We start from the raw sequence: 15,593 nt of genomic DNA, 5'->3' as shown, positions 1-15,593 counted from the left end.
AACTCCTAGAGCGTTAAGCTCTCACGAGCCCGGGAAGCTGCCAAGACTCAAAGAATGTATTGCGGCCCTGTTTGGTCATTGGACAGTCTTGAGCCCAACTTGTTAATGTGGCTGCCATGGCAAAGTTCCACTTCGGAGCTTCCTGTTGGGCGCTGGCCACTAACTTGGGGCCGGAGATGCCCGCAGGGGTCCGGGGTGGCTTGGCGTCTGCTCTGGACGTCCCTGGGGTTAGCTGCGTTCGCTTTGGGCCCGTGGTGAGTCATCTCGGGGACTGCGTTCTCTTGGATGAGGCTGGAGCTGAGGCAGGGAGGCCTCAGTCAACGGTAGTTTATTTTTTGGACGTATAATTGACATACTGCATTATATTAGTTTTAGGTGTATAAGATAATGATTTGATATATGTACATATAGCAAAATAATCACCACAATAAGTCTAGTTAACATCCATTATCACACATAGCTATACTTTTTTTCTTGTGATGAGAACTTTTAAGATCTATGCTTACAACTTACAAATACACAATACAGTATCATTAACTTTAGTCACCATGTTGTATCCCAGCATTTATCTATTTTATAACTGGAAGTTTATATTTTTTGACCCCCTTTACTCATTTTGCCTGCCTACCCCCCACTTTCCTCTCCTGACCAAATGGCAGTTTTGTGGCGTGTTTTTTTTGAAGTTTTTAAAAGGTTTAATGGAACCAATAAGGCATATAAATTGTCTTCTGGCAGACATTAAGACCTGCTTCCTCTTACCAAAGAAAATGGCACATGTTTTATCAAAATTTGACAATTGAGAGTAAAGGGTACTGAGAGTAAGCGTCAGAGCACCAACTAAAACAAAACGACCTCCCAAAATTGTCACTTAATTTGGAAAGAGGAACTAGAACCAAGGCATAAAGGGGAGAGTAAATATGTGTTCCTTGATCTCAAAGTCCTTTAGGAATAGGGGTTCTGGCCACTTGTAAGCAACACATCACTCCACCAAACCCCAGTTCCAGAATCTAAATTTACAACCATAGATTTACAAATCTAAAAAAAATAGCTTCTAATGCATTTCTTGTTACTCAAATGGTCCTGTAGTACCTCTCACAATGTCCAACAGTTTCTTCTGCTGTTGTTTGGATGAAGGAACCGCTAGCTAGTAGTGCAAGCACCATTTACTTGTAATCACTGTCCAAAAAGTGAGTCAAGGCCTCGGCTGAGAATGTATTCAGAAAAAGGTAGAAACACGTGGGCTGGGGTTATAAGGAGTGGAAAGGGTTTGGAAAGATGTGCCCACTGGCTGAAACCTCTAGCCTTGCCTTTGAGCAGGCTGCCTTTTCTCCACCGGTATTTAAATTTCCACAAACACATGAACAAAAAAGCACCCACCTCATTCCTAAAGAAAAGATTTTTGTTTCTGTTGAAAACTCATGCTGCAGCTTTTGGCACGTGTGGCCGGTATCCTCCCACTTTGGGATATCCGGGCAGACTCTGCTAATGCCCCGCCATGGTCCGCAGGCTTCTCTGGTGTGCGATTGGCACTGACGTGTGAGTTATTTCATTGCGTAAGTCCCAGTTCTTTCGCCACTAAACTAAAATGAGAAAGACATGTTCAAGTTCCAAAGCCGCTGTCATCAGAAGCCCTCTTTCCTTCATGTTGGAGCTCTTAAGTTTGTCCAGAGCTATCAACACTTCTGTTTGCTCAAAGTAGTAGGGACTATCTCTTCCAACCAACTCTCCAGAGCAGCTCCTAACGCCAGGAACCTTTCCAGAGGTTCTGGAATATCGTCTCATAATTAAGGGTAAGGGAAACACAGGTGATATTACTTGTTTCCTGACTTATCAAAGAAGAGACAAAGTCATAAAACAATAGCTACCGTTTATTGAGTACTTTCTGTGTGCCCACTAAGTGCATTATTTCATATATATATATATATATATATATATATATATATATATATATATATATATATGGAAACTAAGGCACAGGGCAGTTAAGTAACTTATCCACAGAAGTAGTATGTTTTCAGTGTCTTTACTTTCAAGGTTGATTTCTCTGTTTTTATGGGAATATGCTTATTTGCTGTAAAACATTCTTTTTAGAGAAGCAAAAAACTTCATCTAAAATACACTTTGTAACTCTTCATTCACATTAGAGTTCATTACAGTTTTCCTAAAAGGATTTCTTATTCTCTAAAATTTGGACTTTTCTTAATCTGTTTATACTCACTTTGGGGTAAAAATGTGTAAATGGATATTTTGGAAGTTTTCATCTGCTGCTTTTAGGCAAACCTTGTTTTCTTTAAGCATAGTTACTGTATTCGTATTAGTTTTGGAATGTTTGTCTTATCAACATTACCCATCCTGTTTACTATTTGGATTCCAGATTTGCAAAGCACTTTAACCACATAATACATTTAATTGACATGAACATAAACGTTTTCATGCCTATAGGCACATTCATAGTATTCCTGAGTTCTTACAAATCTTGGCCCACCTGCGTCTCCTCACACCCAATAGTGGGAACACTCCAGGGGAAGGACTAGGAATAAACAGTTGGCTTTATAGGCCAGGAGGGAAACACATATGTTACAGACTAGCTGTGTTATAACAGACTGTTTTTATTGTATCATTGCTTCAGGGAGAAAATTTTTAGGTTATGCTATTTCAAATCTCTAATAATGAACATGATGTAATTGAGTTCTTCCGTAGTACACAAATATTTAGAGATTAGGAAGAGAAAGCTAAAGGATGTACAATTATTACTCTAAGCATTAAATGCTTTACAGGTACAATATACAAACAGTAAACAATGTTTGAAAGTATGTGAGAACAAGTATGAGTCTTTTGAAAAACCTGTAAGAAGTAAGGTCTGAAGAGAGCAAGGCTAACAAAGAAGTTACAAAATAAATGTCTCTCTCTCTCTCTCTCTCTCTCTCTCTCTCTCAGTATACTTTGGAAAATGTATGTTTCCTAAAATAAAGTATGACAGACTGAAATAAAATTTAAACCAGTAGGAAATCTAGTGAACATGAATGAAGAAGAGTTTCAGAGAGAACTTTAGAAGAGGCTTTGTGCTTTTCTAAAAGGAATGTTTCCCACGAGACAGGTATACTGCCAGGAAATCAGAGAAACAAACCTTGAAAAGAAGGCCACAGAACACTGAAACAAATGAGCGCTCTCAAAGTGGCAGTTGACCTTTTAAAAGGTTCAGCAAGGTGGAATGTGTTCTTTAGTAAAAGGTAGAAAATTCAAGTTTATAAATTTAGTGAAAAGCAGTCTCAGCAATTCTATACTCCTTACTTTTCCACGTGTGGAACTCTTTTTACTGTACAAACTGAGGGAAGAGAAATTGAATAGTGTAATGATCTCAACTTGCTTTTATGAGAGAATGTAACTACATTTAAGTAACACTTAAAAGCAATTAAGAGTAGTTCTTAAAAGGCAGTTGGGATATCCTATTAATGTATCTAAAAGTGACCAAATTCTAAGACCACTTAAATATATTTGAAAGGGCTCTTGGGTAAAACCTGGCAAAGAAGATAATGGAGAAAGTGTCCCAAATACCTACTCCAAAACCAACGTTGGGGACACCTATGATTCATAATAAAACCTATGAATCTTAGTGAAACAAGGGTTTTCACAAGGTATAGAGACAATTCAAGGCAACCCAAAGCACATTTTTTTTTGTTATAAATAAATGCAGGTGGATCTCTTTATAACATAATGAACAAAAATATTTTAGACATGATTATCTTGCTCAGTGTTGTACTCCAGCACCTAGAATGACACCTAAAACTGGTACACAGTAGGCCAATAAGTAGTTGTTGAATGAATAAGTAAATATTTCTGTACCATCATTAAACTGTTGGTAACAAGATGCAATTTTACAGCCACTCACATGTGATGATAATAGTCGTATCTAAAGCAAAAGTGCCCTACCTTCCCCTCAGTGATTCTCCTGTTGAGCCAGTTCAGAAGCATTGGTTTGGTCCATGTCCGGGAAGAACAGGCATCATATAATACCAGATATGCACCTTTATTCTAAAGGCCTCAAGCGCATTAGAATGGCATTGCCAAAGTACAGTCTGTGCCTCCTCTACCTCCCTAAGGACATTATTTTACCGATTCTCCCCTTTTCCTTCTGCATCATTGAGTTTCTCCCCCTACTGGATTATTTCCAACATGTTGTATTATCCGTTATCTTAAAAACAACCACAATCATGACCCCATATTCCTCCTTCAGCTACTGCCTCAATTCTCTGCTTGCCTTAACACAGAACTTTTTGTCACTACCTGCAGTCTCCAATCGCTCTCCTCTTATTCTCCCTCAAACCTACTCTAATCAGGCTTTCCCTCTACTGCTCCGCTAAAATCGTTCTAAACCTAGAAATCAGTGACCTCCACATTGCTAATTCCAGTGCTCCGTTCTCATTGTTGGTCTTGTTTGACCAGAAGGCAGCCTTTCCCATAACTGACCCTTTACTTGTCCTTGGGACACTTTCCTCATTTGGCTTCCAGGACACCTGACTCTTTTGACTCCTCTCTCTTCACTGGCTACTTCTTTCAGCATCTTTTGCTGGTTCCTCCTCTTCTCCCTGATCGCTTAAGGTTAGATTGTCCAAGCCTCAGTCTTCTGACCACTTCTTGATACACCCATCCTCTCGGGAATCATATATAGTCTTATGGCTCTAAACATCATCTAGTCATTGAACTCTCCTATACTTTTATCTTCAGCCTGGACCTCTTCCCTGAACTCCAGACCCAAATATTCATCTGTCTACTCAGACTCTACCTGGAGGTCAAATAGACATCCAAATCTCAACTCTCAACCTTCCTCATGTCCCCAAAAACCGCTCCTCTCATAGGCTGCCCCATGTCAGTAAATAGCAACCTCATCCTTCTAGGTGTTCGTGACAAAGCTACACGGTCATCCTTGATTCCCCTTCTTCTTCCATAATTCTCATCCAATCCATCAGAAAATCATAGGCTCCAAATTAAAAAATACAGTATTATCCAAATTCTGACCACTGACTTGTTAAATCATTTAGTCATGTGTTGTCTGTCTTCTCCTACTGGAATGGAAGCTCCCCAAGGGGAGAGATTTTGTCTGCTTTCTTCGCTGCTGTATCTATGATGTGTAGAACATTATATAATATATAATAGGCATTCAGTAAATATTTACTAGATTAATGAAAGTATGGCCAATCGTTTAAACCAGGGCTCGTACCTACAAGGACTCCCATAAAGTAAATAGATGAGGTGGATTGGGTGTATAGCACCCACCAGGGTGTCTTCCTGGCTTCAACAGTCAGACACACAAGACTGTCAAGACCCCACTGGGCCCCAGTCTGCTCAGAGGGATGAAGGACAGTAATCAGAGCTTGCGGGGCAGCGTCAGGTGCTCCTCCTGTGCAGGCTTCCTTGCAGCAGCAGTCCGTGTAGCGGTCCACATCGCCCTCCAGAAGTTAACCTCTCCCAGGTGACAGCTTGGACACCCAGAGATGAGCTCTGCAGTAGTGGAATCAGGGCTTAAGGTCCCCATGCCCCCCGGGAGCCAATATCTTTCATAACACTCTCCAGGCCCGGTTTCCAGGGCCTCTGCAAGGGATATGTGGTGAGTGACATAGTGGTCCCCTGAAGTCCAAGTCCTGATCTCATGCCCCTGTGACTGTGCCCTTAGTGCCTTTGCAGATGTGGTTCAGGATCTCAAGGTGAGAGCCTCCTCGATTAAGGATGGGCCCTAAACCCAATGACTGTTGTCCTTATAAGAGAAAGTAGGAGATGTGAGACACAGACACAGAGCAGAAGGCCACATGAAGATGGAGTGATGTGTCTACAAGGCAAGGAGTCTAGAAGCCAAGGAATACCAGGGATTGATAGCAACCACCAGAAGCGAGGAGAGAGGTATGGGTTGGATTCTCCCTCAGAACCTCTAGAAGGAACCAGTCCTGCCCACACTTTAATTCTGGACTTCAGACCTCCAGAACGGGAAGAGGATACACTTGGTTTAAGCCACTTAGTTTTTGGTAATTTGTGATGGTAGCCCTAAGAAACAAATACAGGATATAACAACTAACACTGACTCTGGGACGCCCAAAGTATGTCATTCCCATCAAGTAGTTATAATTGTTTCATTATTCCTCCCAGTCTAGACATAGTTTAGCAGTCGGAGGTCATATTTATTATAAGCAATGTTGCTTAATAAGATTGGGGACAAACCACTTTATCTGTTTATTAGGGCAGTTAACCATAGGTCAGATCCTCGTATAGCAGGGTGTAGGTATATATCTTGGGGAGGGGTGGAGACTGTAGGAAATTGGAGAGTGTCTACTCCTGGCAAAGTAGGAAACCTCTACTTAGTTCCAGTGGATTGTGGCTAGATGACGGTGCCAGCTCAACGTTGCTAGAGCTTCCCATTTTCCTGGAGAATCCAGATTTTTAAAAACTGGTTCCAACTTAAAGTAAACAAGCCACAAAACCAAAACAAAACCCACAAAACATTGTGCTAATCAAAGAAAACACATCTGTGGACCAAATCTAATATATACCTTCCAGTTTACAAGTGACCTCTATTTGAGTTTTCTGTCTTGACTTTGTGGGGTTTTAAATTTTTTTCTTAAAAAGTAGAACAAGCTTTTAAGAAAGATAGACTAGAAATCTTTGTTATAACTTTTTTCTTCATATAGAAACTTTCTTAAAAGGTTGAAACAAGCTTTGAAATGGCTGTACAGACTTCAGTTACAGTTTTCTAAGTTCACTCAGTCATTCATTCAGTCATTCATGCATTCATTTTCTTCATATATTATCCTGTTCATTTAGCATACACTTATTAAGCTGAAAGGGTGGGAATGTATGCCAGACACTGTAGCCCTGTCTATAAGCTGTTCCCACTTGAAATAGAGCCAAGTTTTGGTTTGCTTCTAGAAAACCTGAACCCTAACTATTTAGAGTGGGCTAGGACTTCAGGTCCAACTCCGGATTTTAAAGATCAAATGTCTGGCCAGGGTCAGGCAACCAAGTAATCTCAGAGCCAGTACTATTTCTAATCTATCATAATATTTTGATATGAAGCACAAGAAAATATAGCTGATGTTTTTAAAAACAAAATTTCTTGGATATTTGTAAATGTCTAGCCAATTAATGGCAAAATTCAAGTACACTTTTTCATACACATTTTGGTATCAAGTAGCCGTCTTTGTGAAGATTTCAGTCACTACAAAGAGATGCTTCCAGTGCCAAGATACTAAAACAAATCATTCAAATCACTTCCTTCATTTTGTTTCACCAAAGGATTTTGTTTTCATGATATTCATGCGATGAGGCAGTTTGAATGCACAGACAGTTTCAAAGCTCAGATTCTCTTTGATAGGCACTGCAGGGATCTTCAAGAAGTTTATTTAAAAAGCGTTCTCTGCTTTTACATTTAAACTAGAGGTCCTTTGGATAGAGTCTGGTAGATTCTCGGGTGCACAGAGAAATGAGATGTAAAGCTTGATAATTCTGCTCTGAACATTCTACCAAGGAGGGCAAAATCATCCTTTATTCAAAGAGCTAAGAAAAGTGTCCTGGGCACACCGTTTTTAGAATTTGTCAGAGTTTTAAATTCCAGTGTATTTCAAACTCATAACTTACTACTATTTTATTTGGGGGTTCACTTAATCCTTAACCTAAAGCTGTTCAGGTGGCTCTAAGTGCAGAATACTTTTTACTTATTTAAAAGGGCTGTTTGGTCTTTCGTGAGCTAACCCTTGGGTCAGCAGTACCAATTGTCTTGAGTTTTTGATTGTGGCATTTTAAAAGAGGATCTACGTATTTGCTGGACAATGCTGAATGAATTAGTGTGCTTTATTAAGATTTATTTATTCAGCACATACTGAATTATTACTATGTGCTGGGCTCTGTGCTAAATGCTGAGATCTGATGTTGAACATAATAGACAGCTTCTACCCCCATGAATCACAAAATTTAAACATAAAAGAACTAGAGTCTAATTGTTGTCTATGTTTGGGGACGTTTCTCCCCCTCCAAGTGATCCTTTCCCCGCATACCCTTGGACAAAACATTTTTCACTTTATGATGGTGAGAAAGTGATATGCATAATAAATTGCATGAGATTTTCAACACTCTATTATAAAATTCGTTTTGTGGTAGATGATTTTGCCCAACTGTAGGCTAGAGTTAGTGTCCTGAGCATGTTTAAGGTGGGTCAGGCTAAGCTCTGATGTTCAGCAGGTTAGGCGTATTAAATGCATTTTTGACTTAATGATATTTTCAGCTCATGATGTGTTTATTAGGACGTGGCCCCGTAAATCAAGGTGCATCTGTAGGTATTCATGTTTCCCTTCATTTTCTGGGGAAACAGAAAACTCTTGTTTCAATCACAAGTAGCTGTTTGATAGCATTTTCCCTCCTCATGGGCTTCTGGACTTTTTTCTTCCTTCCCACTGAACCTCAGGAATGATGTTTAGGTAAGTGCCAAGCCAAAGAAGCAAGAAATATTTAAATTATGCTCTCCAGGCAGTTTTTATAAGTGTTGAGAATAGCTTCTTGTTTAAAAATGTGGTTTGATTTGTTAAAGTTGCCCCTTTCTCCTAAAGTCCACCACATTTTGGTTATTTATACATTTTTTTAAAGGATGTAAACGCCTTAGGGAAATGCAACATTTTGCAATTATCCTTTATTTATCTAGAGAGCATTTTGGAGCATGATCAGCTATCTAACAGAGCTTCTCTATAGCCAGGATAGATGCTGAAAACTCTGTGCCTCACTCATGAGTGCCCCTCAGATTTCCACAAGCTGCCTATTTAGTCACTGAGACTAGTTTGCTATGAGTTTGCAAGCTTACAAAAATATAATTTTAACTTTGAAACTATTATGAACTCTTTCAACCACGCAGAAAATAATAAACAGGCTGCTATGTGCTCAGTACCGAGATTTAACAGATGTAAAGATTTTTGCCAACATAAAAATTTATAAGAACTTAGAGCCAGTAGGAATAAAAAATAAGGCTGGATGATGGAGGGAAGAGGTTGGAGGTATGCACCCTAGCCTAAGCAAGAAACTAAAAGAAGAGATAGAAACTCTAAAGTAGATGTAGAGACTAAAAATTCATAACTGCCTGGGCCCATTGGGATCAGAAGCTATTGTCAATAATGCTGCAATGAACATAGGGGTGCATATGTCTTTTTGAATTTCTGTTTTGTGTTTCTTTGGATAAATAGCCAGAAGTGAAGTTGCTGGGTCCTTCTTTGTCTCTTGTTATAGCCTTTGTTTTAAAGTCTATTTTGTCTGGTATAAGTATTGCTACCCCAGCTTTCTTTCTTTTATTTTTTCATTTCCATTTTCATGAAATATTTTTTTCCATCCCTTTACTTTCAGTCAGTGTGTGTCTTTCAATATGAAGTGATTTTCTTGTAGGCAGCATATGTAAGGGTCTTGTTTTCTTATCCATTTAGCCACCCCTATGTCTTTTGATTAGAACATTTAATCCATTTACATTTGAAGTAATTATAGATAGACATGTAGTTGTTGCCTTTTTATTATTTGTATTTTTTTAATCTTTTTTTTTTCTCTTCTTCTTAAAGAAATCCCTTTAACATTTCTTATAATACTGGTTTAGTGGTGACAAACTACTTTAGCTTTTTCTTATCTGGGAAGCTCTTTATCTGTCCTTCTATATGATAGCTTTGCTGGGTAAAGTAATCTTGGTTGTAGGTCCCTGCTTTTCATCATTTTGAATATTTTGTGCCAGTCCCTTCTGGCCTGCAAAGCTTCTGTTGAGAAATAAGCTGACGGTCTCATGGAAGCTCCTTTGTAGGTAACTAAATGCTTTTCTCTTGCTCCTTTTAAGAGTCTTTCTTGTTTTTAACCTTTGGCATTTTAATTATAATGTGTCTTGATGTGGGCCTCTTTGAATTTGTCTTGTTTGGGACTCTCTGTGCTTTCTGGGCTTGTATGTCTATTTCTTTCATCAGGTTAGGGAAGTTTTCCGTCATTATTTCTTTAAATAGGTTTTCAATTCCTTGCCCTCTCTCGTCTCCTTCTGGTACTCCTATGATGCAAATTTTGGTATGCTTGATGTTGTCCCAGAAGCCCTTTAAACTCTCCTTATTTTTTTTTTTAATATTATTTTTTTTGCTGTTTTGATTGGGTGTTTTCTGCTATCTTATCTTCCAAATTAATGATTTGATCTCTGCTTCATCTAACCTATTATTGATTCCTTCTGATGTAGTCTTCCTTTCAGTTATTGCATTCTTCAGTTCTGACTGGTTCTGTTTTACGATTTTCATCTCCATTTTTATGCTTCCAATGTCTTTGTTGAAGTTCTCCCTGAGATCATTGAACATCCTTATAACCAGAGTTTTGAATTATGCATCTGGTAGATTGCTTGTCTCTGCTTTGTTTAGTTCTTTTTCTGGAGCTTTGAGCCTGCAGCATGAGTTAAGACAGGCCATTTGTACAAAAAAGCCACTGAAAGCGGCTTGAGTGGGCTCACAAGTTGAGTGGGGCAGGGTTTCAGGGAATCACCAGGATGGGGTGAATGGTGTTATGTTAGCTGAGTGGATGGAAACTAAGATGTGGTGCTTGCCTGTGCCTGTGCTTGCATGCTATGTGGGGGAAGGACTCAACAAAGAAACAAAATGGCAAAGTGAGCCACTCCTTCAGCCCTCACCCTGAAGCCGGACAATTAAGTTCCTCCCCGTATGTCCCTGTTGCCTTTCAAGCTGCTGCCCCAACTCTGGAGCTCAGAGCAAGTGAGCCCATCAGTGAGCAAGTCCCTTTAAGTGTGCAGGCCCTTTAAGAGGAACGAACGCCTGGGACTCCAGACACCCTCTGTTTCACTCAGCTATAATCTCCGCTGGTTTTCACAGCCAGAAGTTATGGGACTACTCTCCCCAGCACTAGAAACCTTGGCTGGGGAGGCTGGTCTGGGGCTGGGACCCCTCACTTCTCAGGGGGGACCTCCACAGCTGAGATATCTCTTCTGATTTTTAACCGCCACATGTGTGTGGGGGCCAATCCTTTCCTTATCTCCATCCCCCTTACCAGTCTCAATGTGGCTTCTTCTGTGTGTCCTTAGTTATAGGACTTCTGTTTAGCCAGACTTCAGGTGGTTCTCCATGATGGCTTTTCTGTAGTTTAGTTCTAATTTTAAGGTGGTTAAGAGAGGAGGTAAGTACAGCATTTACCTATTCCATCACCTTGAATGGAAGCTTGGATATACTCTTTCTTCTATTTAAAACCTTTTGCACATATTTCTAATCCTTAATTTGCCTTTTTCTTGTCAATCTAAAACATTTATACAAAGAAACCAGATCATGTGATTAAGAATTTAATTTTGGATGTGTGAAGTTTGAGCTATTTAGGAAGCATCTATATAGAAATGTCAATGGGGATATCCTCCCCGTTGGATTATGTGGTTCTGGCATTTGGAAGAAAGTTCTGGGCTGGGGATACAAATGTTGGAGTCCCTGCAGTGTAGGTAGCATTTCAGTGAAAGAGTGAATGAGATCACCCACGGAGAGTGCAGAGGGAGAAAAAGTCTTAGGACTGAGCCTGAGAAGCACCAAAGTTTTTTCCACAAGTTGGGAATAAAGAAGATGCCAGCAAAAAACCCAAGAAGGAACCATTGAGAGCCAGGGAAGAGGGGAGGAGCAGAAGCCAAGAGAAAAGGGTTTCATGGAAGGGAGAGTTCAGTGCATCAAACTGTTTATCTTGTGACAATTTCTTAAAAACCCCTCAAAACCGTATTCTCCCTTTCTTCTCTCTCTAGCAATCATTGTATACAGACTGCCATGGACCTGGAAATGCAGCAAGCTCCTGATGAAATTCATCCACGCAGGGTTAAACACCATTGCTGCCATTCTTGCAATTATTTCTCTGGTGGCTGTTTTTGATTACCACAATACGTCCAATATCCCCAATATGTACAGTTTGCATAGCTGGATTGGAATGATAGCTGTCATACTTTACATCTTACAGGTAAGTGTGTCAGTATATTTATAAACAAGATACAAAACACAATTCAGATTCTGTAAAAGTTTTCTATATGTTAATAGTTTGTTGGAAATCATCTTCTCATTCCCATTAGTCTTTGTTCCACTTGTTTCCGTTGTTAAGTGTTTTCCCCTGAGGCAGCACAGAATTCTTAGTCTATGAGCTTGAATGTGATATTTTAAATATGGGCATATGTATGTAAGGAAATTGTTCTCTGATAACATCTAGACTGCAATTGTTGGGACTTTAAGTTTTCATATGCTAAATAAACTAGCATAGACAAGAGCTATAGATTTCTTTCCCACATTCTGTCACTTTTATTTTCTAGGTTTAACTTTATGAGTGAAGAGATTAATTTATATCTCTTTGTTTCTTTAGATTTTGAAGGCTCAGTGTTTATTTTTCCTCTTTCTTCCCTTCGCTTACTAAAAACACATACTCTTGAGAGCACAGTATTTAAACATAATAGAGTGTGATAGAAATTTGGCTGATCTAAGTCACTAAAATAAAGGTGAATTTTAAAAGTCTTTTTGGCATTAACTACTTTGTTGAAAAATCTTTGTAAACTATGTTGATTTACTTCCCTTCTTTAGTTAGTACAGTATATATCCAACTACCTCATTGGGACATTATTGTGAACTTACTTTTCTGTAGATAGAGGAAAAGTAAGAAACTAGAGGGAATCCACAAGGCACATCTTAAAATATATGAATGTATGACCTCTCAAAAAAAGGACCTCTTACCAGACATTTGTCATTTTTCTTCTTAAAGAAACGCTTTTTGAATGTTAATCAAATAAAAGTTAATGCCTGTATGGACACTATTAATTAAGTTTTCATTATCATACCTGGAAGTAAGGATTGGGTGCCAGATACCGTGTATCCCCATAAATAAGACCTAGCTGGACAATCAACTCTAATGTGTCTTTTGGAGCAAAAATTAATATAAGACCCAGTCTATATTATATTACATTACATTATATTATATTATATTATATCATATCTGGTCTTATAGTAAAATAAGACTGGGTCTTACATTAATTTTTGCTCCAAAAGACACATTAGAGGGGATTGTCCGGCTAAGTCTTATTTTCAGGGAAACATAGTAGGAGAGAAGCACAGAGAAAACCCTGCATGCATCAAACATGATCTCCCTGATGAAGAAGGAACAAGGAAAAGGTTTCAAAGTGGATAGCTGGAGCTTAGCTCAGATCTCTTGTCCTTGAGGTTGATTTTTCTTTCAGTGTTCTCAGCCACTGCCTCACATCTGGGAGGCAGCTTCCTGCAGTGCCATCAGCTGGTGGAGCCTCTCCCTTTACAGGGTATGATGGCAACAGCAGGGGCCTTGGACAAGCTGTCAGTGGCTTTGGGGACACTCTTGACTTACTGGCATCTCTTCAGTACTTTTCTCAGCTGTCTATTCTGTTTCCAGTGGTGCGTTCCTCTGGCTTTGCTCCACTTCCGTTGCGCCGCCTCAGAATGCAGAATTCCACAGCCTGAGTACTGTGTGAAGCATTCAACTCATCTCATATAGTCTTTTAAGTAAGATAGCCGATATGGACGCTGAGGTTACACAGCGAATGGCAGAGCCCAGACTTAGACCCAGGTCTGCGGAAGTCCTGGGCACTCCCCACAAGCCCTTGGTTCCATTGTTTCCACGATGTCCCCATGACCACTCAGCCTGTGTTTGCACATCCTCAGTTGAGGGCCATGTCTCTGGGGAACAGAATGGAAACCACCCAAATTCTTCATAGTTTCCCTGTGATAGGGTCCTGTGCTTCTGAGTACAGTAGTTAAAATGGACTAAATAAATGTCTCTACAGAGTTACTTATACACCAAGGCGTTCTTTGAGCATCTGGAAAGATATGCACTTGAATGTTAACACCGTCGACCTCTGGGTGGCTGGATTCCAGTTGATTAGTTTTCTTTTTTACTTTCTATATCTTCTAGGCACACATGCATTTCTTGTACAGTAATAATATTTTAAAGCTAAGTTTTAAAAAAGCTTTCTATACCAGATATGCCTTTTTTATTATTCAATTTATGCCTTGTAATCTGAATTCTCTAAAAAACCAATTTAGACTCTGCTCTCTATCTTAATATGTAAAATTAAGAAATCTCTAGGAATTAGCAAAAAAGAGAATACTTATTCTAAAGTCTATGGGTCTTAGCTACAATGGTTCTCATGGAACATAGGCTTAGACACTATCTTTTGGAAAGAAAACTTAAAAAATATAAGCTTAGTATCCACTTAAAAAACTAAAAGGAAATAGCAAAATAAAACAGGAAATGTAAATAAAGACTGCCCCCCTCCCCCAAAAAAGCCATGAATAGTGTTGTTAGTTTTCTGTTGTTGCCATCACAAATTACCACAAACTGAGTGGCTTAAAACAACACAAATTTATTACCGCACAATTTCTGTACAACGGAAGCCCCGGTTGACCTTCCTGGTTTCTCTGCTCTGGGTCTCACGAGGCCAAAATCACAGTGTTGGCTGGCCTGGGCTCTTATGGGTATCCTTTGGGGGAAGAATCAGCTTGCAAGTTAATGCAAGTTATTTGCAGAATCCAATTCTTGCGGTTGTAAGACTGAGGTACCTGTTTCCTTGGTAGCTGTCAGCTAAGGGTTGTCCTGTCCCTCTTCCCTGCACGTGGCCCCGTCATCTCAGAGCCAGCAGTGGTGCACTGAATCCATCTCACTGGCTTTGAGCCTCTCTGACTTCTTCTTCCTTCTCATTTCTTCTCTTCCAGCCAGAGAAAGTTCGCTGCTTTTAAAAGGGCTCATGTGATTAGACTGGGCTAGTCAAATAATCCAGAGTTGTCTCCCAATCATAAGATCGCTAACCTTAATTACATTTGCAAAGTGTCTTTTGCCAGTAACATAACATGTTCACAACTTCCAGGAATTATGGTATGGACATCTTTTGGGAAGGGGAGGGTCTTGATTTAGCTTACCACAACTATAAATAAAAGATAGAAGAAGTTATAAAGGAAATTAAAAGCTGGTTCTTTAAAAAATTAAAATAAAATAGATAAACCGTTGTAAACCTGATTGAAAAAAAATTAAACTATACAATATACAACATTCAGAGTGGAAAAAAATATGATCATAGATACAAACAATACTTTAAAAATAGGACAAATGATTAAATTATAATATATGGTAATATACTTACAAATCTTATGTAGATTTTTAAGATCAAATTTGACCCAAGAAAAATCAGAAAAACTAAACAGACCAATAACATTAGGAGAAATTGGTGAGGTCATTTGAAATCTATCCCTAAAAAAGGCATCAGGTTCCCATTGTTTTATACCTTTGACCTTAAAGGAATAGATACTGTAAACAATTCCAGTAGAGAAAACAAACTGCTCTTAGATGTGGCCCCATTGTGTGCTACACACTTCCACATCTCAGTGGGTAGCTCTGATAATAAACACCTTTACCAACATCCAACAGCAACCATCAGCTTAAACTGAAATACTGGAGACGTTTCCATTAAAAAAAGTAAATAAGACATTGATGCTTGCTACCATCATTATTCTACTGTTTTAAGGGTTTTAGCTAATACAAAATAATGGGAAAAAAATTCTGTATAAATAATA

The 15,593-nt window shown here is 39.1% G+C and overlaps 1 protein-coding gene across 1 annotated transcript in view; it reads left to right on the top strand.

The window, feature by feature from the left end:
• Window positions 1-15,593, top strand: part of LOC117025895 (cytochrome b reductase 1) — a 30,492-nt gene that overhangs the window by 1,132 nt on the left and 13,767 nt on the right. Inside the window, exon 2 of the mRNA XM_033112251.1 lies at window positions 11,765-11,973. Within this exon, the coding sequence (XP_032968142.1) occupies window positions 11,765-11,973 (209 nt within the window). The remainder of the gene's footprint in view (window positions 1-11,764; window positions 11,974-15,593) is intronic.

The sequence above is a fragment of the Rhinolophus ferrumequinum genome, chromosome 8, assembly GCF_004115265.2.
Source record: "Rhinolophus ferrumequinum isolate MPI-CBG mRhiFer1 chromosome 8, mRhiFer1_v1.p, whole genome shotgun sequence".
NCBI classification, from domain to species: Eukaryota; Metazoa; Chordata; class Mammalia; order Chiroptera; family Rhinolophidae; genus Rhinolophus; species Rhinolophus ferrumequinum.
Note: the sequence above shows the minus strand (reverse complement) of the source record. Positions and strands in the feature narration are given on the sequence as shown.